This window comes from Serinus canaria, chromosome Z (genome assembly GCF_022539315.1).
Source record: "Serinus canaria isolate serCan28SL12 chromosome Z, serCan2020, whole genome shotgun sequence".
NCBI classification, from domain to species: domain Eukaryota; kingdom Metazoa; phylum Chordata; class Aves; order Passeriformes; family Fringillidae; genus Serinus; species Serinus canaria.
The window spans coordinates 43,947,016-43,974,037 of NC_066343.1; the positions used below are offsets into that span (position 1 = coordinate 43,947,016).

The 27,022-nt window shown below is 37.1% G+C and overlaps 1 protein-coding gene across 9 annotated transcripts in view; it reads left to right on the forward strand.

Annotated features, from left to right (window-relative positions):
• The window catches only part of BNC2 (basonuclin 2), a 324,291-nt gene extending 305,701 nt beyond the window's left edge, over nt 1–18,590 (forward strand). For 6 of the 9 annotated variants that reach the window (XM_018918354.3, XM_018918356.3, XM_030236941.2 and 3 more), the window contains one exon: nt 17,852–18,590. In XM_018918354.3, the coding sequence (XP_018773899.1) occupies nt 17,852–18,512 (661 nt within the window). In that variant the 3' untranslated portion in view covers nt 18,513–18,590. Of the gene's footprint in view, nt 1–4,573; nt 4,639–15,548; nt 15,580–17,851 lie in introns of those variants that run through there. The other 3 variants (XM_018918357.3, XM_030236945.2, XM_030236944.2) reach the window with 3 other exon arrangements.
• The last annotated feature ends 8,432 nt before the right edge of the window (nt 18,591–27,022 follow it).

Below are 27,022 nucleotides of genomic sequence, written 5' to 3' on the forward strand. Positions count from 1 at the left end.
GAACTTAATCTAACCACTTAAATCAAATTCAGTTAAAAACTCAGGAGTGTTTTGCTAACAACTGCTGTATGAGAAATAAGGGTAAGCTACCTACAGCACACAGTAATAACTCCTGGATAATATTTGAAATGGATTTGCCTCCCATTTTGCACTCATTTCAAAAGTCTCTGTGATTTGCTTGTGCTATGAGTCACTCATATAATCTTTGATTAGCTGGAGTGTCTTTGCTTTGAAAATTAAAATGAAATTTTTTTTTCAGTACTTTCAGTGCTATCTCTGTAATAAAATCAGAATTCTAGCTATTCAATAGCTTACAGTCTTGTGAAGTTTTTATCTTTTTTTTTGTCATTTTTTTAAGCCTATTACTAGCATTATATTAATTATAATATTAATCCTATTATAACTAGTTAGCCATCTAAAACTCACAACTCCAGCCATGTTCTGTAGTAAAATACAAGTTTAAGTGGAGATAGATAACATTGGCTGATAATTATTATTTCCTTTAGAGGCATCTGATTTGGATTAAATCCTTTTCCAATGCAACTCTAGTTAATCAAAGGTTAATCAAATATTCCCACTTGTACATACACAAAACCCCAAATTGTTGACAGCAGGTGAAGCTACTGTAAAATGGGCTTTGGAAAGGAGGGGTGGTGTTACAGACTGCTTGTTACCCGAGGTAGCATATCACATCAGGAGAAAAGCAGTGCTACTTGGACGAAGGAAGGGCTTTATCTGTGTTAGAGCTGCAAACCCCTCCTTTGCAGAAAGCATCCTATAGCAATTTGTGCTAAGGTTGACTAAATCTAGCTTTATCATTCCTACATCATTCCTGCCAAGGTCAACACCTGCATAAATATCCTTCTGCCTGCAGTGTTGGACTATCCTCTGAGATCTTTGGCCAACCAGTGCTAATCTTTGCAAATTATGGTCAAGATCACCAGAAGATTTTAGAGTCTCACTTCACATGTGTTTGTTTTTCAATTCAGGAGGAAGGAAAGCAAAGTAAGACTTCCTTACTACCAAAGACCTATAAATTCTGTTATCCCTTCTAAAAATTAAATGGTATTGTTTTCCAATAGTCAAGCTCTGTTTAGCCTAGATATTTTTAAAAGCACCTATCATTCTTCTCAGTTACAAGTAACATCACTCATTAAATCACCCTTAATAACTAGATTTTTTGGTCTTTTCCTCAGAGTATTCTTTCTGACTTCTTTACCTAGAAGCACTAGACTTGAGTAAACCACTTTTTCTTCCATACTTCAACAACCACTTCCTGAATAGCTGTTCATCCATTTCTGTTCCTGTATTTCCTTCAGATGTCCTTTCTTCTGAAGACATGATGTTCAGGCTAAGTCTTGTTGCAAAAAGACAATGGAGAGTAAATAGAGAAAGAGACCATATTAAAAATTTTGTCAGAAACAATGTCATAACCCTCCTTTTGAATGGAAGGACATCTTTTCAAATAACTTTAAATGGAACAGAGATGGGAAGAAGATACATTCCCTTGAGGACTGACCACTTTAATAGAAACATTTGTCCTTGTGGTTTGAATTCTCTTTGGAGTCAGAGAAGATGTTTCCTGCAAATGAGAAGAAAGGGCCAGTGGTCACAGTAGTCGGATTTCCCTGGGATGTCTTTCCCAGCCTCATCTATGAGTTTTATCCCAGCACACACTGAGTTTTCCTTACAAAGAGACGGGTGTAGTTAATCCTTGAAGTCAGCACAGGCTGACAAGACAGCTGCTCAGAAAATGATCCTGAACAGTGGATGAGACGTGCATGGGAGGAGGGAAGAATTATTTCCTGACCAAAGGGGACAGCAATGCCAAAGTTTCATCTAAGTCTGAATTGAAGAGTACATTCAAAAGTAGAGGTTTGAAAGATGCAACTTTGAGCCATTGGCTTCATTTTGGTCTCTCACCTATAAGAGCCAAGAATTTTGTGGTCAAAACCAGTGATGAAACCAGGTGGCAGGTGAACCTTTTGCCTTCATTAGTTCTTGCTGAGAAACTTTTTTTTTGGAGGAGGAGAAATAGAGCTATCTTCTCAGTTAGACTTAGTGCATGCTAAATCTCCAGTTCACCTCAGTACTGACACTATTAAAATCAGTTTAAATCAGGGTTTTAAGCTATGACACAACATTAATAACAATGGGTGACTATGTGACTACTTTCTCTCAAAGTATGGAGAATAAATTAATTCTTAATGTACCTGTTGAGAAGAACAAACCAAAACTTTTCATTTTGTCTGTCTGCTACTTTAATAGGACTATTCATTACTCAGGTTTGTCTTTTAGGTTTAAGTTTTCTCAAAAACTGAGCATGCATGCATATGCATGTGCATGTGTGTGTGTGTGCATGTGTGTGTGTTCCACAAGATGGGAAAGGTAATTGAACCCCATGAATAAATTTAAAAAGAAAATAATATCTGCTCAGGGTGACTTATAAATAAATATGAGGCAACTATTGATGCCAAGTGTGATCATGCCATTTGATTGCAAGTTAAATCAGTCCAGATTTAAAAATGTAAACTCCTTGATTTGTATGGAGCAAGACATCTGTAGGTGGTTTATTAAAACCTGCTGATGTTTCCAGAAATGAATTTGTGCAGATATGGGCCTCTGGGTAGCTATATGGAAAAAGCAGAGACATACTTTTTGTCTGGTTACCTGACTTCCGGCCCTTGTACAGGTGTGCTTGTATAAATTGACATCGGTTACCTATGATGAGCCGCTGCAAACATTATCAAGGGAGGTGAAGATGTGAGAAATCTGTTACCTGCCTCCTGTTATCACCTCCTTGACACAATCATCCTACTAAGCTTGAAATCTTTTACAAGTAACTTTTTAGAGAATTGTTTTCTATAAATGCACTCAATTCTAGCTCCAAGAAATATAATACTTTGCATCAGTCCTTGATAATTATTACTGTATTCCCCAAATATAATTAACTGTCATATACAACTTGAATTTCCTCTAAAAGGAACAAGAAAATCCAGTTTTAACACATTAGGTGTTTGATGAACCATTTTTCAAGAGACAAAAATTGTATCTGATACATTTTTAAAAATATAAACACATTTTATACCTGTACGATTGTTTCCGGACGTGATGCAGATCACAAAGAGACTAGCTGCATATCCAATACAATTGAATGAACCATTAGGTTTTCTCTTGCAGAGACACTAAGATGTGTGTCATTGCTAATGTTCACATAACTCTTCCTTATCCAAGAAAAGCTGTATCATAAAGAAACATTTTGTGCCACCCCTAACCAGATCTACTGATCTAACCTCTTCCATGAGTAGTCATGTTGAACACAGACTGCCTGTCATATTGCATACTCACCAATGTGATCAGAAGAAGCAGAATTAAAACTTGAATGCATATAAAACTGTCTTCATAAGATGTTTAAATAAATTTTAATAAGATTTTTAAATTTAAAAGAAAATAAATAAATTGAAGCACAAATCTACTTATGTGAGCAAATATTGAAGAATCAGTTTTGGTGTGGAGGGAGTTTTTTTCCAACTACATACAGTCATTTATTTGGGATTTGAATTGGAGGTGGTGGTTGTTGTCTACATTTTCTTGTTCTGCTTTGGTATATAAAATTATGTCACTTAGAGAGGGAGAATACAGTTTTTCATGCAGTTCAAGAAGCCTCATTTTTATGTGAACTTGCAAATGAGCCAAGGTATTTTCAGTGACCTGAAAAGTTTATTTAAACAAACTGCTACACCAGGATTAACATAGGTGGGAAGCACAAGTAAAACACTGAAAAGACTAGCTAAAAGCAGAACATCTATTAAGCAATATTTTTGCCTGGTATTTATTGTGACAAATAGTGTAAATGTTTAATGTGTTTTGTCCAAGTTTCCTGCATAAGTTCTGCATATTTTCTGTTTGGTGAATAAGGTTGTCTGAGAAGATAGGACAGGGAACATGAAGGCCTATCATAATATCCTGGTTGCCCCTAGGTTCCTAGAAAATACTGGAAGAACCACAGATTTTCCAGAGAGTGGGAGACAATTATTTTCCATTCATCTGAGTTCGTGGAAAGTTGTTTCCCATTTATGGAGATGTCCCAGCTTCCCTAGAGTCTTTTGGAAGTGGGTTAAATAAAACATCTACCCACATAAGTTCCTGCAGGGAAATCCTCTTGCTGTTCTTTTATACTTAAGAGCAGAAGGTTGTAAGATTTCTGCTGCAGTGACGGAAGCTGTACTTTACAGATAGCAGATAAGACCAGGACACTGCACACTCTCAGGTGCAGGAGTCTGGGGAGAAATAATGAACCGTGAGGAAAACAAATTTGTGTCAGGAATAGCTGTGTGTATACTGGCCTTTGGATTTACAGCTTCAGTGAAGGACAGAGACACTCAGGCAGGTAAATGCTGTCATACCTACAATCATTATCCATTCATTTGTCAGCTCTGCATGTCTGTTTGAAAAGAGAAACTTTCAATTCAAGAAGTAAACTTTTCATCAGATCTTTTACCCTGACCAAACATTATTAATAGCTGAGACTATTTTCTTTTCCCCATAATGACAATGCTGCTCTTTCCCCTAGATTTGAGCTGTTTCATTCATTGGAACATGAACTGAGTGACTGTGTTGGGACATATACGAATTAATGTGAGTAAGAAAATTGGTGAGGCAAGTCTTATGAATGAAAACAAACAAGCAAACAAACAAACAAACAAGCACACACACACACACAAAAAAAAAAAGAAAACTGAAAGAGGAAAAATTTACCATGTGTAGATGCCTCAAAATAGCTATAACGCTTTGTTGAATGATTGTGTGCCAGTTCTATCAGTATATCTAGATAGAGGTTGCCATTTCAAAATATATTTTGAAGTAGAATTATGTAGCAGGTGATCAGTATGGTAAAACAAAGATCATTTGGATTTCTTTTCCACTGCTTTTTGACAAACTACATCTTAGCTACTGAGGGAGGTGAGACAAAAGAGTTTTCCACTGAAATACATCACAGTAAAAGATGCTACTCAAAAATAGTTGGCAATTTATGGGCTCTGGGGAAAAGAAACCCAAAATCCAATTTCTCTAAACCCGGAACATTTTTTTATGATTATACAAGCTGCTAGTCATTAGCAAATATGACAGGGAGTAAAAGCAGATTTGTGAAGTAGAGCCTATAGTTTCAGAAATATACTGTTCAGTTAGAAGATATTAGAAATAAAGCTAAAAATACTGCTCACTACTTATCTCAGGGTGGTCCTGAAGGAAGACACACAGAGTTATGAAGGAGAACTAAGTGTTCCACAGTGTCAAGGAAGAGACCACTATGTAGGCACTGCAAGTGCAGTGCAAGACACTGTGCACAGCTTTTTGCTGCCCCTTAATCCTGATCACCAGGAGTAGAAGTTTGCTGTCCTTTGTCTCTTCAGGCAAGCAGTGCCCCACATCATGTGCCAGTGTTTGTGATGTTGTGCTGTAGTACCTCAGTAGGAACCACTCATTCACGTCCAGCACGTACACATAAAACGTTCTCTAATGGTACCTCTAGAGGTACCTCAGATGGTCTTTTGGGACCTGAGATTACACAGGAATATCTCAGGTGAGGTACCTCTTATGGCTCATCACAAGTTAAAATTTTAATGGCAAACTGGATATTTCCTAACAGTTTTAAGCCCACTACTTCTAAAAAAAATCTAAGGCTTTTTGTAGTGCTTCCTGCTTTCCAACAACATCTTTTAAATGAGCAGTTTGCCTTGTGCTAAGAAAAATATTTTTTAAATTATTTTTTTAATTAAGAGTCTATTTCACATTTAAGCTTGCCCTGAATAGCATTGCTTTAAAAGATCTGTCTAAGAAATAATTTAACATTTTTGCCATGAGGCACCTTCAAGCTTCATATAAATGGACCTGGAAGCGAAATGAAAGAGTTTTAGATTTGCCAGAAACGTATGCTCCCATAAAAGAGAAAGAATTGCAGGACTTTGTTGGCTTTGTGAATAAATGTAAAATTGTTTGTTTTGTGTGGGGAAAGCAGGGGAAGAGAAAGAAAGAATAAGATTGTAACAAGAAGATATTTTTTGCTGTCACTTTGGTTTTCTTTCTTTTTTATTTTTCTTTTGAATAAAGAGGGGTAAGAAAGTCCCAAGCTGTATGTCTGTCAAAACTGTAAGAGTCTAAAACACAAGATGTAAATTACAGGGTTTATTAGTTGTTATTTCCAATGTTACTGATTTTTTTTTAGTGCTTTACAAACTTTATTGCTTATTTTATTAACTAGGGAAAAACGTTTCACATTTCCAGTTCAATACAATTTTTTCCCTTTCTTTCCCTCTTCTTCTCTCTCTCCTTTTCTTTGTTATGCCGGAATAAAGAAAGTAATTACAGTTCAGCCACTTACAACAGAAAATACAAATGGGACATAGTTAATTTTGCTGCCTGTAAACCTTAGGTTGTACTTTTGTGTTTTACATACAGTATATGGAAATAAAAATAGACCAAACGTATATGTGTGCCTGTGGATGCAGAAAGACATACATTATGTTATTAGATAAGGATGTAAAAATACAATGGATAGAAAGAGAACTTGGATTCCCTCTCAGAGGGTAAATGAGCCCTTGTTTCAAGATGAAGATGCACACAGATATATATGCAATATATATAATATATATTATGCAAGACTGAGAACCAAGATTTCATGAGGAGGGGCCCTGGCAGGAATCATAACAGATCCTGCACTGGATGTCTCTCAGGTCTGATAGCCAGATAGGGGAACAGCACTAATTCTGCAGCCTTTTTAGTCTCTTCTGTCACAGAAGGGGCACTGCTGGGTCAGTCAGCTCACTAGTAATTGTGTTTTACAGACTTCTAAAGCAATTGGCTCAGTCAGTCCCAATTCAATAAAAGTGTAGAGCGAGAGTGAGAGCACTTTTGTTCTATTTTTTACTTGAAATTATTTCATTCAGCAGTCTGTCTTTTTTATTACCAGGATTTGACATTAGCACTCCAAGCTATATTAGCATCCATTTCAGCAGTTCAGTAATGGTATTAAAAAAACACTTAACTTCAACGGTGAATGGTTGTATGACAGTACCATAAAAATCCACATTAAAAAAAAACTTATGTATTTGTCCCTGCAAATTATTTTTCACTCGTTTAACCACTTCAAAACTGCACTCTCTTGACTGGTGTTTGCAGGAGCTTTAGCAGCAAGGAAGGCTTGTAAAGGGGCTGTAACTGCAGCAACAATGGCATAAAGAGAAAAATTAAGACATTTGAAGAAGAAGAAAAATGTGAAAGGAGCATGCAAGCACACATACATATACAACAAAGACCTCTCATTTTGAGTGGGTGCCTGTCGTTCATCAGCTGAAGTAAGATTTTTAAACTCAAATCACTTGAGGTAAAATCTTTGGCATCTTCCATATTTCTGGGATTTAATTTTGAACCCAGCACTCTCCAAGCCTGGGACGTTAGCCTAACTATCTTGGCACTGCAGCACATTCATAAATGACTGCATTAGGTTCTAAATTTTGATTAAACATTCTGTAATTAATCAATGGTAGACATGAAGCAGTTGGCAAGGTCCAGAGCTGCAAAATGTTTAAGACATAAAACATTACAAAGTAATTAGAATGTGCTCCTTCAAGAGAAGGATTGCCTTCAATAAAGAGGTAAATGATAGCATCATGTTTATTGTGGACGTAGGCAGCCAGTGCAATATGATAAACTGCAGGAGATACACGTATCAGTAATCATCCACATTATTAGTGTCATTAATCATAATTCTAAAAATATGACAGCAGCAGCCAACTTTTTGACCAATTTTGCCTCTGCCTGTTGGCCGTTATAACTTCACTAATAGACTGCAGAGCTCCTGTGCGTGGCAGTTTGCATTGAGAATGGAAGGTTAATTATATTTGAGCTGCTGATTCCTTCTCTCCTCGGAAAAGACTGAGCACTTTGACAATCCCAGGAGCTCACTGCTGTTAAACCAGTAAAAGTACTTTATTGAAATTTTCTTTGTTGGTCAGGAATGAGTAGATGTTTCAAATGAGATATAAGCGCCAGGCTGGGACAGCCGCTAATGTTTCTTCCAAAATAATCCTTGGACAGCAAGCTGAACTTAGATATCTTTGCACGCTCTCCTGTGGTTGAGTAAAAAGTTGAGAATTTAATAAATGCTGACAATAGCATGTATGGAAGAATCTCCATAGCATGTATGGAAGAGGATTTAAATTACTGAGAAGTTGGTGCATCAGTGAAAGGAGGTTTTAGGATAATCAGCTATCTGTTGACCTGATAGGGGTCCTTATTTAGTAGGGAAAATTACTAATAGAGGAACCCTATTGAAATGCCACATCATATTTGGTTTTATAGTTCCTCTGATATTATATAAATAAAACCAGCGTTTTTAGAGAAACAAACATTAGGAATGAGAATTACTATTGCATTTTGATCAAAATAAATGGTTTACAGATTTGCTGTGGCATCTGAAATTGTACAAAACTATCCCTGGACTTCCAGTTTTATTATTATTTTGAACTTGAGGTTCAATGAATAAAAAAATCTGTAAATCTCCTAAGCAAACCATGAGATAATGTGTTGCTGTGCAACAACATCTGAGAGAAAAGATTTGGTTTGAAATCAGAGCTAGGGGAAAACTAGGAATTGTTTCTGATTTTTTTCTTTTTTTCTGCATAAACTGAAACTTGGAGTTCAGTAAAATTCATGAGTGGCATGCTGAACTTTAGGGTCTGTTTGTCTAAAAACTTGCAAAATTATCACTTTTGGCTGTAGCAGTAAAATTAAATGAAGGATGAAAAATTCTGATTGCAAAACTTGGTTTATGTAAAATTTAGATCATTTTGGTTTGAAAAGAAATGTTAATGCATGTATTCTTCATTCCTTCAGTATTTCTTAAGGGAAAATACATCTTGTGTCAAGGACTAGCAAATTCTTCAACAGAGTGGATATGAGCACTTCATGCATGACTGCAGTGCACTACACCAGCTAAACTTCTCTGTAGAGCTTGTGAAAATTGTAGAAAAAGCTTTGGAGTGATAGCAGTGCTAAGCACCTGTTATGCCCATCAACGGACTTTGTCATATGTATAACGACTTCCCGTGCATGTAACATTGTGGCACTGTGTTAGTTCAGTCAAAAAATATTCTGTCAGACAAATCCTCTTTTTCTAAACTTTCTCAACCAGTCCGGATATTAGACAAGAGTGCTGGCTATTTTGTAATGAGTCTGTTTTGCTTCCAGGCAGCTAGTAAAGTGAGAGGTTGAAGTGTTGCAACACAGTTTTGATAGTTTCTCAGCAACTTTGGCAAGTACACCAGTCATTGTGCTTTTTGCTTGTAACATCTTTTGATCTTTAATGGACAACAATAGTAATATATTAAGAGGCCAGCATAACCTCAATGCTTCTGAGCACGCACAACTGTTGTGAACGATTAATTCTGTTCACACCATAAGGACCATTTCACTAAACACCTCAACAGGTATGTACTGAATTATTGGACCTTTCAAAAGTCTCAGGCATGACAAATTGGGTTTTTTTAATCATTTGGTAGCAAAAATTGCCATCAAATATCAGTTTCATATTTAACCTGAGTATTTGCCCACACAGTCAACTATCCTGCCTTCCTAAATGCTATCACTGCATTAACATTTTTTATGCATTCCATGGTGATGATAAATTGTTTTCTGACTCTAACTGTGGATTAAGTATGCAAAAGGCATGTTTGCCACTGCCAACAAACCAATAATTCTCACTAACATCTTCAGAGTTACAGCATTTATAAAGTTGCAAAGTGGAGTAAACAAACCATCTGTTTGGCTTTACCATATATGTCATGCTCTCTTATTAGCATATTACAATTCATTTAGTAAACAAATTTGGTGATTTTGTTCATGTCAAAGTTAGAGGGAGCTTGAAGATGATTAACATTCCTGGGACAGGCACATTAATACATTGCTTCCTCTGCAAAGTTAAATGGCTTCTCAGGAGAATCACCCCTTGTTGACAAGATGAGACTGTCAATTTTGTTTGCCTGCCACATTAGGGGCCGTAAGGGGATGGGAAGCTCTGAGAAAGAGGAGCAGTGTAGGCAGCATAATTCACTGTGAATTGAAAAAAGAAGTCTAATTCTGATAAATGGTCGACCCCAATACATCCTACCTGTTATTACAACAGACGTGCCGTATCTGTGCAGTAAATTAGTTAAACCCCTAAAGAGTTTGATAGGAGCTTATCTTCAAGTGAATAATTTGAGTGTAGAGGGAGCTGTCTTCGTGACCAGTGTGAGTGATTTGTTTCATATTGAAAGGGATTGAAATGACTGGGCTCCACATCTTTAATTTGCAAGAACTTGCTTGTCCTTTATTTCCTGTATTTAATAAGCACTGGGTTTTTTTTTACTTTTTTTAATAGGTGCTGAACTGTATTTTACCTTTTGAATTTTCTTCCTATGAAAGGTTAATATTTTTCAGATTCTATACAATTTCAGGCCTCAAGAGCTGATGCTATTACCTTGTTCATGTAGAAATGCCATGGTTTTATCGGGTAGTGTAGTATTTTTGCTTTGTGTCTTTCTAAAGTCTAGCCTACTTTTCCCCTAACACTCAGAGGCAAATTAAATATGATCAAATACATGGAAACACTAATGTACAGACTTAAACTTTGTCCCTGTGACAAAATGTGAATTTTATAATTTATGTCAGATCAGGATTTCAGACTGTTACTATCTTTGCTTAGATTTATGGATTTTTTTTTTTCTTTTTAATTAAAAAAAAACAGAACAAAACAAACCCTGTATCAAAGACTGCTGATAGAGTGGCAAAATTAGAACAGTAAGTGAGAAGATAATTTCTTTAACAGTTTCTGTTACTAATTAAATTCCAGGAACTGTTTTATTGTTGATTCCCGTAAGCAAATGGGAGAAATGATTGCTGCTTCTTTCTTGAAGAAATATCAGAATTGAGGCCATATCTTTCTCATAAATATGTACACTGTTATATTTAACCAGAGTCTTACTTTCTGGTTCTTTGATTTTAGCTGCATGAAACTCAGCACTTTCAGTCTGCAGAGATTCTGAGAAAGCATAAAATTCTGGGTTTACTTTCCATAGTGTTCACCTATTCTGGGCCTTTCTATGAGTTTCAGGCTTAAACAAGCAGAAAAGGGACATGAAATTGAGATAAGAACATATTACTAAATTGTGTGGGCAACTACAAACATGTGAAAATTTAAAACAAAACCAAAAATCTTAATTCTCTTTGCCTTTGAGGTGAAGAGAAACAAAGAAAACTTTCCTTTAACATTTCATTATGGGTAAAAATGTTGGCTGAATACTGAGCTGAAGAAAAAGTCTCACAGGAGGAGTAATGAAAATTTCATTGTTTATATTTTAAACCAGATTGATAGAGCTTAGTTGTAAACTAAGTATAGCAGAAGGGTAGCTTTTATGGAACCTGTACAACTAGAGCAGTAACTTCCATATCCAACTTTAATAAGAGGTTAATCAGTTTGTACATAAATCACCAGCCAATTGTGTTCTGGCCTTTGATTTTCTAAATCAAGAAAACCTTCTCAAACTGCTGAAGATTTTTTGTTTTCAGGTTTTATAACTCAATAGTAGCTTCTGTCTTCTTTTAAAAAAAAATTATACAATCACTCAGAAAAAAAATAATTAGACGGAAAATAATTTTATGCTGTTTTTACATTAAGTCTCAAAATATAATTTTATAGTATTACTTAATGCTGGGATCACTTATTGATCTTGAAACAAAGCTGACCAAAGACTGATGGCCTCCTGCTGTTACGTTCTGTTTGTGATTTCTTTGTAGTGTTAGAATGGTAGGGCTAGGTGGTATTAATTTATCAAATCATGTATTTTCCAGAAAAGTCACATTCAGAATATCTGAAATGTAAGAAATTGGGACGGTGGCTTTCTTGGAAACATACCAAGAACGGTTGTGGCTGGATACAGCTAGAAATGTGGAAATAGATAGTTTCAGAATTTTAATGAGCAATACAGTTTACTTTGATGGTTGATTGAGATCTTTATCAGGGAGCTTTGTCACTTACAGTCAGACAAGAAGTAGTAGCTAGGAGATTTAACTGGGACAGCAGTTGGCTTGGCTTTTCTGTCTCACTGCTTCAAGCAGTGGAAAGTGGGTTTCCACAATCCCTAACTGACTGCCCTAACAACTGTGCATCTCTTTCATTCTCACTCCTTTTTTCTCCCTCATCCCATAATATTTAGGTATAATCATACTAAATATTGCTAAAATAATTAATAAAATGATACTATATGCTTAATTTTCAACGGCCTGTCCTGTTCTGAATGGTGAACACATTCAACCTGATTTTTCATGAGGTTGGTTTTGTGCCCTCTATAATGCTCACATCTAAACAAACAGTGCTCTTTTAATCTGAATTCTCTATCTCCTCTCTGTGCATCAGAGATGAGGTTTGCCCTGGTGCAGATAGGACTGCAGCTATGGGTACATCCAAATTTGGCCTTGAGTCATCCATAGGATTCATGCCAATTTCTACACCAGGAAAAATTCTACTCTGATAAATTCCTTCTCACTCACCTCAAAATGAAATTTAAAGACGACTAATTGAAAAAAACTAAACTAAAGTGGCCATTACTTTTTTTTTTCCAACAAATGGACAGTAAATTAACAAAATCAGATTCCTTGACAAGCATAGAAGGAAACTGCTAAAGAGATCCCAGTCAGGATTTATGATCTGTGTAAATAGAATGTATGTTTAATTAACCATATTTCCTAGGCTTATAATCCCTTCCTTCTGTTGGTGCATAGTGCATCTGTCACTAAGAAATTTGCAAGTAGTAGGTAGGGTGTAACCAACAATGAATTCTAGTAAAGATGGAATACTTCCATGAACTTTGCAAGAGAAGGAAAATACTACCACCAGCAGGATCATGCCCAGAATCAGGGAGCTTCTGTAACTGTGGTAGGATTCTGCACTGCACTGCTACTGAAACTCCTGTCTGAAAAGGCAGTGGTGAACTCAGAGGTTGACATTTCACCACAACCACAGATCTTATGTGTATGATCATTATCATTATCATCCTCATGGCAGAACTGCTCCATTCTTATGGTCAAATTCACTCTAGTGAGAGCTTTGCACACACTTTTGCCTTCCATATAAGTAATTAATTAACAGTAACTTGAAAAGTGTGGTATTTATGTAAAAAAAATCAGATATTCTTGGTCCTAGAATTTGCTCAAACTTCCTTGCCACAACAAGCTACATTTCAAAACATCTTGGAAAAAATACCCTCGTCATTTTCACGGGTATCTGACATGTAGTACAGACCTCAACAGGTATCAGGACATTCTGTGCCCCAGCTAGTAGTTTCAAAACAAACCCTCTTCACCATCCCTTGTTCCCTAGGAACTGATAGGTATAGTGACTGAAGTAGAGCGAGCTATGCCTTTAGTAAAACTCATTGACATATTTCTGTCTGGAAGACTTCAATCACCAGTTGTCTTTACACAGCCTTTCCACTATGAGGATAAAATGCCATTCTGGTAGTTGATGTACAATTGAGCAATCTAGGAAGTCCAGAGGCTTTGAAAGGATTTAATTGGTCAAATATTTTGTTTCATACACATATATTTATTTCTCCCATTCATTTATGTTCTTTAAGTTCTTTTCCCTGCAGATACAGCAACAGTTGCAGTGTTGCAAATGGCACCAAAGATGGCCCTAAATTATCTAGCTGTGGTATAAGAAGTAATGAATCCATGGCAAGATGAAGCTCAGCAGGTTTTGGCATATTTTGCTTCAAGATTTTCAGTCTGTTTGATGGCAGTGTTCATGCATTGGCACAAATCACTCTGCCCAAGCTGTGCCTCGGCTTACTCTGGGACCACTGTTAACATATACCTGGGAGCAGAGGAGGAAGACGTAAGGAGCTTTGTAAATCACATCAGGGAACAGAATAGCTGAAGCAAGAAACTTTAGGTATCATGGGGAGGAGCAGATGAACAAGATGACAGGTGGTTAGCATTGGCTGAGGGCTCGTAGGGGATTCCTAGGGTTTGGGAGTGACAAAGCAGAGGAGAAGGGGTTGGATTACGATGGAAAGTCTCTGTTTGGTATGCAAAAGGGGGTCTGAGACTTTGGGGTTTTTAATAAGATCTCAAAACTTCAGTTTCTAAATAAATGAATTTTTTTCACAGCTCATACCTCCTTCTCCTTCTAGTATATTTTCACATATGATATTTAGGGGCAGTATTAAGCACAAGTGAAATAGATTAAGAAATGAATGTAAAAGAATCAATTCTTTTGAACTGTGGTTGCATAATGGAAATCGACTGCTATGAATGAACCTATGTTCAGAAGTTATGAACAGCAGAGCTAATGCACTGCCATGAGTTCATCTTTATTATTGCATTACACCTGAATCAATTGATAAAGTAGCTTCTTTTTAAGGCTAGGAATGGCACTTAATTGAATAAAAGTCAATGTAATTATATTAGGAGAATCCAACAGTACTGCTGACAGCGGAAAAGGGACACTACTGAGCAGGGTGCCAGAACTGGTCCACACATTTCTGCACATCGTTTGCCTGACAGATATTAAGGGCTGGTACATACTTTAACTAGATTACTGATTGTTACTGCTGTAAGTGAGAATTTAATAAGGGAGGCATCTCTTCTTATCAGAGCATCAGCAGAGTTTACATCCTTATACTGGTCTTTCTCAGAATGGCCTTTGTCTGGGGCTTGGTGCCCCCTCTTTAACATGGCAGTTTGTTCTTTTCTCTTCATTTACTGAATGCTGAAGGTTTTTTCACTGCATGCCTCACTGTTGTTTTTCTCAACAGAAAACCAAGGAAAGAGTAGGCACAAATGCACGGAAGCAACAATTACAGTTATCCTGACTAGCTTGTATGCTGAAACAAATTCCCGTAACACAAGAGTGAAGAGGGGAGAAAAGGGGAGAAATTATAAGTACACACATGAGTACTTTATAAATAGTTTGCAGTTAGCCTTATGATGATAAGCATAAATGTGCTTTTACAGTCATTTAATAACTCTGGTCAGTGTGGACAGGCCTTCACAGTAAGCGTTTCCTGTACTGCACTTAGCAGCTTTAAATGGAGCTGTATTCTATCTGAAACCAGGAAGGCAAGGGACCATCAGGACTACTGTTTATCATTCATGTATGTGCACTGCATGCATCTGTTCAGAACTCATTTGTGGATAATATTCGGTATGAATATGCTTTGATTAATTTGCTTTATGTTTTCTGTATTGTGTGATTGAGTCAGTATCCATCATGACAACAGTATAAGTGATATTGCAGCTGACAAAAAACAGGTTCACAATCAAGACTTTTTTAAAAGTCTGTGTTTTATTGGTTTCAGATTTTTTTTTTTTTTTAACCAGATATGTCTGGATTGGAATGTGAATTTGTTTTCTCTCTCTTTCTCTCTCTCTCTCTCTCTCACTCTCTCTCCTCCCCCTCCCCCTTTCTTTCTCTTTTCTTCTCTCTCTCTTTTGTGATCTCAATTTAGCAAAAGATTAGAAAGCTGATCTTATCACAAGGTAAGCTCAGCCTTCCTAAGTGCAGTGTGGGGATATGCATAATTACACTTCTATGCCTCAAAAAAGCAATGGTGCTGTATTTGCTTGTGTGAAAAGAGTATTTCCCATGTGGGACAAAAGCAAGAAATACTCTCCACTTTTTCTGCCCTTGCCCATACCTCTCAACTGTATCTCATTAGGAGAGAAATCCTCTGTTCTAGACCATCCCCTTACTGGAATAATTGCATCCCAAGCATACACAATTCAATTAAACTACGTTTCAGTATCAGTTTTATGTCAGAGAACAGGTACCTGCATTTGCAGGTGAATGGGACAGTTCTATTGCTGTTTGTTTATTCCCTTAAGTTAAGTGCAACAGATAAATGAATCACAAAGCAAGTGTTAGAAAATTACAGAGATTTACTTCACATCAATTTAATCTTCCTACATTGCATTTGTTTTATTTATTTGCATTGTATTGCTGTGCCATGTTTGGGACTTCAGTTGGTTGAGAGGTATGTTTCAAAGGGTTTCTTAAATAAAAGCTTCCAATAAGGAAATATTGCTAATAGCTATTGTTCGTCTTCTCCCTTTTTTTGTTAATGAAGGACCTGAATATCTGTAAAATATTTGATCACTGTTATGTCTTCCCTTGCCAATTTTGTACCTAGTGCTTTTTGCAAATTAAGCTATTCCTATGTTAAAAATCTCTCTTTCTCTCTCTCTTTCCCCACCCTCCTCCCTCTCCCCATCCCCCCCCTCTTCTTTTCCCTCCTACATTTGGGCTCTGATCTGCAATTTATAATGGGCAGACAGACTGGTGAGTCTGCATGTTGTAAATTGCGGGTTTGGGTCCTTAGCTTGCAAAGAATGTTATGCAGTAGAACTTCGCTAATTCTTTTTTTGCTGACTCGAAATTCAAGTTACCCTCCAAAGAAACTGAATAAATATTTGTCATTTCCTCAGCAATGCTGCACATTCTGAAAACTGAACCCCAAAGTTTTCTATTACTGAAAACTTTACACTGATTTCTTATGCTTAAGCACTTCAGCAAAATGAGCATGTTCTGTGTTCAGAGGTCTTTGATGTCTGTCATGTTTGTTGTTGCATCATTAATTCAGAAAATGCAGTTTTTCAAAGAGGGTTTCCTGACACTACTGCAAATCAGTGAGGTTCTACTGCAGTGGATAAATAAAGCCAATGCCAAAAGTGGAGAGTAGAATGCAGTTTCAAATAATAGGCTATTTTACATGTTTACTAACCCAAAGGCTTACATTGTTTGCAAATGTAGAGCTTTATTTTATGAGAGCAAAGGCCCAAATCCTGTAAAACACTTGAGAGTCTTTTAATTTGCTGTTCTTGGGATCTGGTTTAAAATCCACTTCCATCAGTGACAGTTTGCCATTGTCTTGAATATCTGCAGTAACTTCAGCAAATACCTAAACCAATCCACGCTTAAGTTTTGAGATTGATTTGGGGCAAAATTCTCACTGCCATTAATAGGGTTTTTTTACTGGATATTACACTGCTTGAGTCAATCAGGACTTCATGCAGACAGTACAGGAAAAGGACAGGGAAGAGTGGCAGTGACAACTTTGAGGGATGAAACCACTAACTTTGACTAAGATTTTCAGAAACTTACATGTAGATTTCAAAGACTTGTTCTCTTAAACCCTTCAAGTCTTCTTCATCTTGGTTTGGCCTGATTCTGAATCCCTTCATATAAGAATTAAATTACCAGAATCAGGGCCTCTGACAATGCCTTATTCAGTTACCTCAAATATTTCACTTACAGAGTTATGTGAGTACATGTATATATAAATATAAACATCTTTTGATGAATGTATGTATGAAGAAGTGTCTAAAGACACGGATGCAAAGTAAGACATAGCTAGACACACATTCATGTATTCCATATATTAATATTTTGTCTCTTGAAGAGAAAGAAAGTCAGCAGGGATTCAGGAACAAAAAAGAGCATTTTGTATTTTCTGTTAGTACAATTTTTTTTTTTATTTCAAATAAAAAGTCTGCAGCTGCTGTTGGAGACTAATGTTGAGGAGCAGCAGCTAACAAGAAAAACAATAAGGGGGGAATTTGCTTGTTTTGTTTAGTTTTAATGTTGCAATTTGTGCACTTATAGAAAGACTGAAATTTCCAGGCAACATGGATAGAGGATATTTTATGAGAAATGATCAATAAATCATAATTTGGATTTGGTGCTTGTTGACTGTATGTTTAATCAAAAATACTGTACATTTTTCCTTTTCTCCCTTCCCTCTTCCTTTCCCAGACACAGTGCTAACATAAACCTGCACCGTAAACTGTTGACCAAAGAACTGGATGACATGGGCTTGGACACTTCACAGCCTTCTCTTAGTAAGGACCTCCGCGATGAATTTTTGGTGAAGATATATGGCGCGCAGCATCAGATGGGGCTTGACATAAGGGAAGACACCTCCTCACCTGCTGGCACTGAGGATTCCCATATGAATGGGTACGGCAGGGGCATGGCAGAAGACTATATGGTACTAGACCTGAGCACCACCTCCAGCATCCAGTCCAGCAGCAGTATCCATTCCTCAAGAGAATCTGATGCAGGAAGCGATGAGGGTATTCTCCTGGATGACGTCGATGGGGCAAGTGACAGCGGGGAATCTGCCCACAAAGCAGATGCCCCTGCCTTAGCTGTAGGTATGGGCACCGATGTCCCAGGATCCCTCATGTTCAACAGTGTTTCGGTGAGCAACGGTGGGATAATGTGTAACATTTGCCACAAAATGTACAGCAACAAGGGAACCCTCAGAGTGCACTACAAAACAGTGCACTTGCGAGAAATGCACAAGTGCAAAGTCCCTGGGTGCAACATGATGTTCTCCTCTGTCCGTAGCCGAAACCGGCACAGCCAGAACCCCAATCTGCATAAAAACATTCCTTTCACTTCAGTAGATTAGGTCAACTATGGACAGAGCAAAATGCCAGCTCTCAGAGAGGGCCCACTCACATCTGAACTGCCATAATCAGTCTCCCTCATATATATATATATATCATCTATATCTATATATATATATATATTATGTATATATATATCTACACACACACACATAAATATACATATATATAAATAATTTTTTCTTTTCTTTTTTAGCAAAAGAAAAAAACACCAGGTGCTTTTTCCCCTTTCTTGGTTGTTGGGGTTTTTTTCTTTTTTTTTTTTTAATAGAAACAAATACGTAGGACCTTTAATTTGGGGAAGAGATCCTTCATTAAAACAAACAAACAAACAAAAAACAAATAGAAAAACTGCAGTTGTCCCTAGTTCTGTTAGAATTTTTTTGGTATCTCCAAAGAGCCAGTTTGTTCTTCCCATAATTTTTGCCTGAAAAAAAAAAAAGAACAAAAAAGAACAAAAAAAATTAAAAAACCAAACCCAGAACAAAACAAAACAAAAAACCAACAAAAAAACACACAAAAATCCCCCCAAAAAAACACCAAAAAAATTGCAAACAAACAAAAAGAGAAAGAAAAAACAATCTACTTAGTTGTCTTTGTGTCTTCTAAGCATTGGGGATAACGTTCTACTAAGCATGGCTGTTACACTTGTATATATATATTGAGCCTTGATAGGCCTATGATGTAAAACAATTGTATTGATGGTGGTTTAACTCTAATTTTTTTGCTTAATTTTTACAGTTACATTCAGCTGTTAGATAAGCAGGAAAAATAGTTTGCTGCCTAGTTTTACTCATTTATGTTAGCTTTAATGCACATTTTTAAAAGAACCACGGTCTTGTTTTAACTACCTGCTAGATATAAGTAATACAGAGGTGCTGGCATGCTTTACAGCACCTGATTTGATACAGTTTTTTTGTCTTGTACTATTACATAAATCCAGTCATGCACTTTTTCGTACACTACAAGGGGATGTGTAATAATATCCATGCTTTTTTTTTTTCTTAAACTATTGCCATATTTTCAGTAAGTGTCTTTAAAAAAAATACACTTAGATAAAAGTGATCTGGTCAGTATGAGGGCATGAATGCCAAACAAAGAGTATTAGTGTTTAGTGTTAATACGAAAGTGCCAACTTTGCACACATTTTGAAAAAAGAAAATGTAGTTGTTCACCATAACCACAGTTGTAGTTTTTGGACTACACACAGAAAAATACTGGGGAGGGAACAGGGGTAAAGTGAAATACAGAATCCTTGGTGCTTTTTTCAAGTGCCAATTATTACTAGAAACAATAGTGCATCCTTATTCCTTATATACTACATTGCATAAAAGTGGAAAAAAACCCAGAATTTTGTCATGTGAACCAGTAGAAATTTTGTTTTGTCAAACATGCATAATATTTGGGGATACAAATGCTGATACTACTTGTCACAGAACAAAGATGAATATAATTTTGTGTGCTTCTTATTATAGCCTGGATTTTTGTGGTGTTTAAAAGAAAATCAAAATGAACAGGGAAATAATGTTAACTATGTTGTTCTGTAAAGTTGTCTTTTTTTGCAATGGAAAGTGCTGTAGTATGATTAAGGCATGTTTTATAGAAGCAATCAAAAGAAATTAATGGCAGAAGCACTTAGTAGCTCTGAAAATATATGCTGGACTTTTTATTGGGTAACTTTCCCTTTGGATAAAATTAGAAGACAGAGAAAAAGGATGTCTAGTTGTATTAATGATTTGTGTTTCACTCGCATGATGTGTCAGAAAATAACAAAAGTCCAAGAAATATAGTGAGCAAGAGAGCGAGCCAACCAGGAGACAGAGAAGGAGCAAGCAGTTGAGAAAGGCAGAGAGAGAGGAGGCTGCCCTCTGAATTTTTTTGTTTCCGGTGTTTACACATGTTGCTTGAGCTGGTAAACCACACTGGCAGCCTTAGTTACCACAACATACTGACAGAGGGATGGTATTTACTTAAGCTCAATCTACAGCCAAAGCCATTAGGATGTGTGTTGTAGACTCTTTTCTTTACAAAACAAATAACAATAACAAAATCAAAAACAAACAAACAAAGCAACCCCTAAGGGATATTTCAGCATACAATAAAATATTCCTTCAGTGAGAATGTGTTCCTTTTCTGTATTTACTGACCCAGAACATTATTCTTAGCAAAGAGTCAGAAATGCTCCATTGTTTCAGCTTGTCGCTGTATTGTTTCGCTGTGCATTTTGATTATTCTTACTTTTTAGGTCCACTTGAGTACTTAACTCCTATTACATTTTCTAGAGGAAACTCTTAATATAGATTTCCTCGGTTTTAGTACTTTTTATGCATTTCAGTATTTTTGTTTCCAAAAGTAGGAATCAATATCTAATAAATCAGTATTTCCAGTTGTAGAAAATAAAAGAAAAGTATTTCTAAATGAATTCTCACTATGTTCCTATGAGTTACAAGCCTCTGATCATTTTTTTTATTTTGTGCACTCATGAAGCCCTGAAAACATTTGTGAATTCCACAGAAAACTATAAGAAAAATTTACCTTCTGGTTTATCAAAAAGAAACTTTATAGCAAAACAGTAAGCTGTTTCACTGACATTTTTCTTTCATCTTTTTTATTTTCTTCAAAATCTCAACTACTTTGCCTTGTTAAATTGAGTGATCTGCTTTGTTTTGTGTTTATGTTGTGCAAGCTCAGTGTGTTTGTGAGAAAGGGAAATTAGAACAATAAGGGTGCATTTTTCCAAAACACATGAACCTTTGTAGTGTTACCTGTACTGCACTCTCATCTCTCCTCCCTGGCTAATAGGAACAAGTAATACAGCAAGGCTAAAAAATAAAAGAATTAAAATGAAATTATATATACAGGCAAAAAAACCCCGCACTCTTTTGTAGTACACACGGCATAAATAAATATAATTTTTAATGAAAAACACATTTGAGCTATATAAAGAATTCCTCACTGAATGAATCACTGTTCAGCATTCTTATTTCACTATGGTTCTGTTAGAGATCAAATGAGTTTGATAAGCTTGTTTGAAAATTTTTGCATCACCTGTAGATAAATTCAGCAGATCATTGACATAGAAGAAATAGAAAATCTGTTTATTACACAAAATTGAACAGCACATACTAAAAAGTAAGAAAAAAGGGACAAATCTCCAAAAACTGTTAGGAGCTCACAAGTCCTATTTTTAATTTCAGATTTTGCTTAAGCCATGTAGAAGGTATCATTTCTGTCTTGGGGACAGATCACTACTTACTGTTATTTTTAGGCAAATCTAGGCAAAAGTAGTTTCTTCAGTGTTGGTGACACTAATGTCAGAACAGTCTTTTTCTTAGAAGGGCACTTACACTTACTTTGAATTGAATGGCATTTCCCTCCTTTGAACTTAGCATGCATCTCTATGAGAATCTGTATTTATCAGAATTGTTCTTGTGGTGGAATTTATATTATCTGAAAAATTCATAAAGGGGCTCTGGCACAGCAGCTTGGTTTTACTGAAAGTAGCATTTCTGGGTGATCTCAGCAGAGACCCAGAGTGCAGTAATAATGACCAAACATTTCATCTCCTCACCAGAGAACATGGCCTGTAATGGAGTGATGACATGATAAGTACTGTGCAGTTGCTTATGTTATCACAAATCTGTGGCTATCCCTTCGGTTTCCAAACCTATCAGTCTAAACCATTTTGCAAGAACGAGACCAGCTTTGAGGAAGATCCTCTTCCCTTTACATGGAGTTTGTTCCTTCTTTTTTGGTTCCTGTAGTTATTGTGGTCACTCTTCCCATATTGTTTCACTGTTTTATTCAAGGTAGTTGTATTTTTCTGTAAATATCAAAAAACTTTGTCCGCGATTAGAAAATAACTGTACTGAACCTCCTTTAGAAGCAGAACTATTTGTCTGAAGGTTGTTTAGGATTTTTCTTTTCATTGGGAGGGTTGGAGGGTATGGTGTGTCAGGAAAGCATATGTTAATGGTTAATCATTAGGTACCTTCTGAAAAACTCTATGAAAATTTGGAAGGAAAACAGCACAGTCCAAGCACAAGAATGGAAACCATGAGTTTTAACACCCCTGGTAGCCCTTTCTAACTTTTTAGCCTCACATATATCATATCACTTACCCACTTATGTTTCAGTCTATTAGGCTATCACTAATATTAATTTGATTTTGCCCATAATTGCGCTCCTGTGAGGACCAATTAGCTGGTATTAGTAAAGAGCTAATTTAACTCATAAATATTTTTGCACACCTTAAAGTATTTAGTCAATTTTTCTGAGCTATATCTCAATCAGGTGCATTTTATTATGCCCGAGATTTTAACCTTGCCTTTTAAATTGTAGGTGATGCTGTGGTGACATGTAGACGTGCAGAAGATATAAGCACTGTCACTGAGTCACAACTCAATTTGACAAAATGTGAAAGGTATAGATTAAAAACCTTAATAGCACATGGACACTGCTCTTAAAGATCTCTCAAAAGCTTTTCATGTCTGAGCTCATAAAATTTGTATGTTTCCTAGGGATCTGTAGATATTTTACACAGAAGAAATTCTTTAATGTGTTTGCCATGGGTAAACTTCAGTGAATGTTCCGTCCTTCCTGCCTTCCTTCCTTCCTTCCTTCCTTCCTTCCCTTCCTTTCCTTCCTTCCTTCCTTCCTCCTTCCTTCCCTTCCTGCCTTCCTGCCTTCCTGCCTTCCTGCCTTCCTGCCTTCCTGCCTTCTTCCATCTCTCTCTCCCTCCCTCCTTCCATTTTCACCTACCTTCTTCCCTCTCTGTCTTCCTTCTTCCCTGTCTCCCTTACCCTGTTGTGGAACTTAAAGTGTACTTTTTCTGCCTGTTCCACAAGTTTATACATTTTCCATCACCTATATGTTTCCCATTCCATTCCCAAAAAGGGAAGTGTTTAGGAAAAATTAGCAGAGTCAGGTTCTGTGAAGTAGCTGCCAGCAGTGGTCAGTACCTCAGCTGATTTGGTCTAGTACAATTAATAGGAAGTGGGGCTCCCAGGATGCACTTGAGTTTTCCCTGAGTTTTGGCCTTTTCAACCCAGTTGAGGGTTGAGGATCTAATATAGCTAAATATATGGGGTAGGAATGTAAAAGCAACAAGACAAAGAGCTGTGTGAGTATCATGAAAGCTCAGAAATGTGATAATTCAAGGTCTGATCTGTTCCAGAGATAGGAATCAATTTCAAGACCAGGGATTTAGTTCCAAAAATTTCTCCTTCAATGTATGTGATATTTTGTGATAAAAATGCTTGATGTGGACCCATTTTTCGCATGGTGGTCATTAAGGATGTCAGCTGCTGTCAGAAAATAGGACATATTTTTAGAAATGTATTTGTACTCAAATTCTGCAGGACATTTTCACAGCAAAATTGGTGGCAGAGTAAATTATAAGGAAGGGAAAGTGTGTGGTCAAGGAGTGGACACATGCTTCTCTAAGTTTTTTTGCCACATACGTGAACAGAACTGTTACTTCTTCAGTCACCAAAATGTTTTTGTACTTTTCTTTTTGGGTTAACAGAATCACTCTTTTTATTTGAAAAGAGATGCAAAGGTGTCTGTACTAAGGGCAAAGAGGCAGCAGGGGTTCTCTGTGGGGAAAAGGTGAGTGGCAGACACATGATGGCAGCTGGTATATTTCAGTTTCTTCTTAGTTTTGTTTTTTTTCTTATGTAGTGACATAAGGAAAAGACTTTGCTGCTATAGTAACTCAACAAAACAGTGACTGTAGTGCTACTTTGCTAGATAAGCATCAGCATATCCTGCTGTTGCCACATGATGAGTTGGGCTTTTTTCTCCCGTACTGTAGGGACATAAAAGGAACTCTTTTCCATGCCCATTTCTACTTCAGGAACAGAGCAACATCATATGATGGACTGAACCTTTCACCCATATGTTTGCCCAAATACAAGTCTGTTCCAGTCTCATGGTTTCTGTCTCTTCCTGCCAACACTGCAGCTTTATCACTGCCTTTAAAATGGCTGTAACAGAGTGAAGTAGCAACTATTTTACATAAGTAGTATTATCTTGAGTCTGTAGTTAACCAGTCTTGTGTGGCTTGTTTTCTCTGTTCAAGTCATGATATTGAATGACAGCTTTGATTTTTTGATCAAGGTATATTGATCATGTATATCCCAATACTGTTGCTGTTATGTTTGGCACTGACACTTAAATGAAAACGGTTCTGGACCACCAAAGGGTTAAAAATGGACATGTTTTTGACAAGTCCTCTGACTTTTGCCAGTATTATTGTTCATTATGATGACACTGTGTTTTTTTAAATAGCAGCTGTAGTTGTCATGAAACTATTTTCCCATTCCTCTCCTTTAAAGTGTGATGTTGTAAATTCATGTGACCTTTCCTGCAAAGAATAAATATTTCTTTTTTTATATAAGATCTCAAGACAAGGCTTGTTTTGTAACAAATAGTGGCCCATTACAAAGCAGGAAAAAAACTGAGCTGAGCAGAAAGAAGCTTCAGTTCAATTTCACCTCATATCTTTCTAATAACTTACTTGTCACTTTATTACCTTCCAGTAATGTGAATGCTGCTGACAAGACTGTCACACTAACAGCAGACAACACCCTCTCTTCCTTAGCCCCAGCTCTCCTGGCTACTTATTGCACTGGCCCTGAAGGGACACAAACTAATAGTGTGCTTTCAACTTCAGCACTTGGCCATCAAATATAAAAGGATGTGTAATTGCCTGTTTATCCCCTGTGAAGGCGAAATTGAGTCTAAGAACCAGGCTTTCCCTCCCCGTTCCCTAACACACACACACACACGCAGACACACACACACACACACAAAGATGCACACACATCTGCAGTGAGTGAAGGGAAGTCCCATCTGGAGCACTTTGATTTGTCTTTGGGAAGCCCAAAGCTGCCACTGGCTGCTCTATCGAGCTATCAGGTAGACAGTAACAAGATGGCTTCTTAGCAAAAGGTCAGCTGAGAAATACTGTCTGTAATGGCACTTTTGTCTGCTTATGTAGCAACTAATTGCTTTGTATTGGCATAAGCCATACTGTGCCTGCTCTATAGAAATAGTTGTTTGAATTTGCTACGTCTTGCTGCATAGGTTCAGTGTCAAACAGGATGCACAGTCTATTTTTTCAACAGGTTTAGCCCATCCCTGGGCGAACTTCAGATCAATCTCGTCCTCTTGTGTTCCCATCATGAATGCCAATTCCCTATATCCCATTCTATTGTCTATTGAGAATCTCCTGCTGAGGTCAGCATGAAATTCAGTTAAGTTTATCTTTGATAAGCATATCTGAGACACAATCTGCTGATCTCATGAAAGGAGGAATTTTTTCTGATTTATAACTTCATTTGCAAGAACAGTGCTAAAAGTACGGCCTCCAGAAGTGCTTCTCAGATAGGCCATCAGAAGAGAGTTCTATGATTAAGTAACTTGAGAGCACATGCCATATTTTAAGAAATTTTAAGTGCACGAAGGCCAGTGTACCTGGCTGCCGTCACTCCCCTTCCATTTTATTGTGTGCTTTCTGACTGCTGAATAGCAGTTGAAAATTCAGGTAGGCAGAGGAGCTGCTGAAGCGTGCTTTCCTTGCAGGCTCAGCAGCATTCCCATGCCAAGATCATAACACCCATCCTGTATGTACCTGTGAGCATTGGGCACTGTGGGTTGAACAGTGCTGGCAGCCAGTGCAGCACCAAAAAACAAAGCCCAAGACCAAGAGATCTAAACACAGCCATTTTGGGATCAATTCATGGCACTGGTTGGCTGCAGCACCTCTTTGCTGGTTCCAGATGCTAATGCTGTCAACAGCACTGTGTGGTAATTTGATGTTTGCTGCAACAGAGGTGATGGTGCCCACCATAAATATGCTAAGGTCTCTTACCAGTCAAAGGTCACTGATCTTTTCCCTCCTTTTCCTTCCGAGTTCATCAGAAGCTACAAGGGTGAAACCAGCAGACAAATTCCTGAGGCCTGTTTGTATCAGAAGTCTAAAGGCTGAGCCCAGACTCTGCTTCCCTGTCAACTCCATGTGTGCATGGCACTGACGGAGGTTGAAGCAGCCGGATGAGCTGACCTGCGATGATGAGCTTGGGCAGCCTTTCTTGCTGTACCATTTCCAAGGCTGTTTGTGAAAACTGAGGACTTTCAGATTGAAGAAATAATTTGTGTCCTTTGTGTGTGTTTGTGAATATGTGTGTGATTGCGAATGTGACCGACAGAGGAGAAACAGACACAGTGTCAGAACAAGGAGCCTTAAAATCAAGATTACAAGTGAACAAAATTATATAATTTCCATCACACTTACATAGGTGTATATATATATTTCCTCGTGAATTTAAAAGAACAGGAAGAGTCATGTAGCAAAGCAAATATCTAATGTGTAGAGAGATTTTTCTGGTGTTCTAGATTTTGTACATTGCTTCCTTCAAACATTTGGAGACAAATATTTTAGGAAAATTTTTAAAAGCATCCAGGACAATTATATTTCTGGAGAAGAAAGAGAGAGCAAGACTAGCTA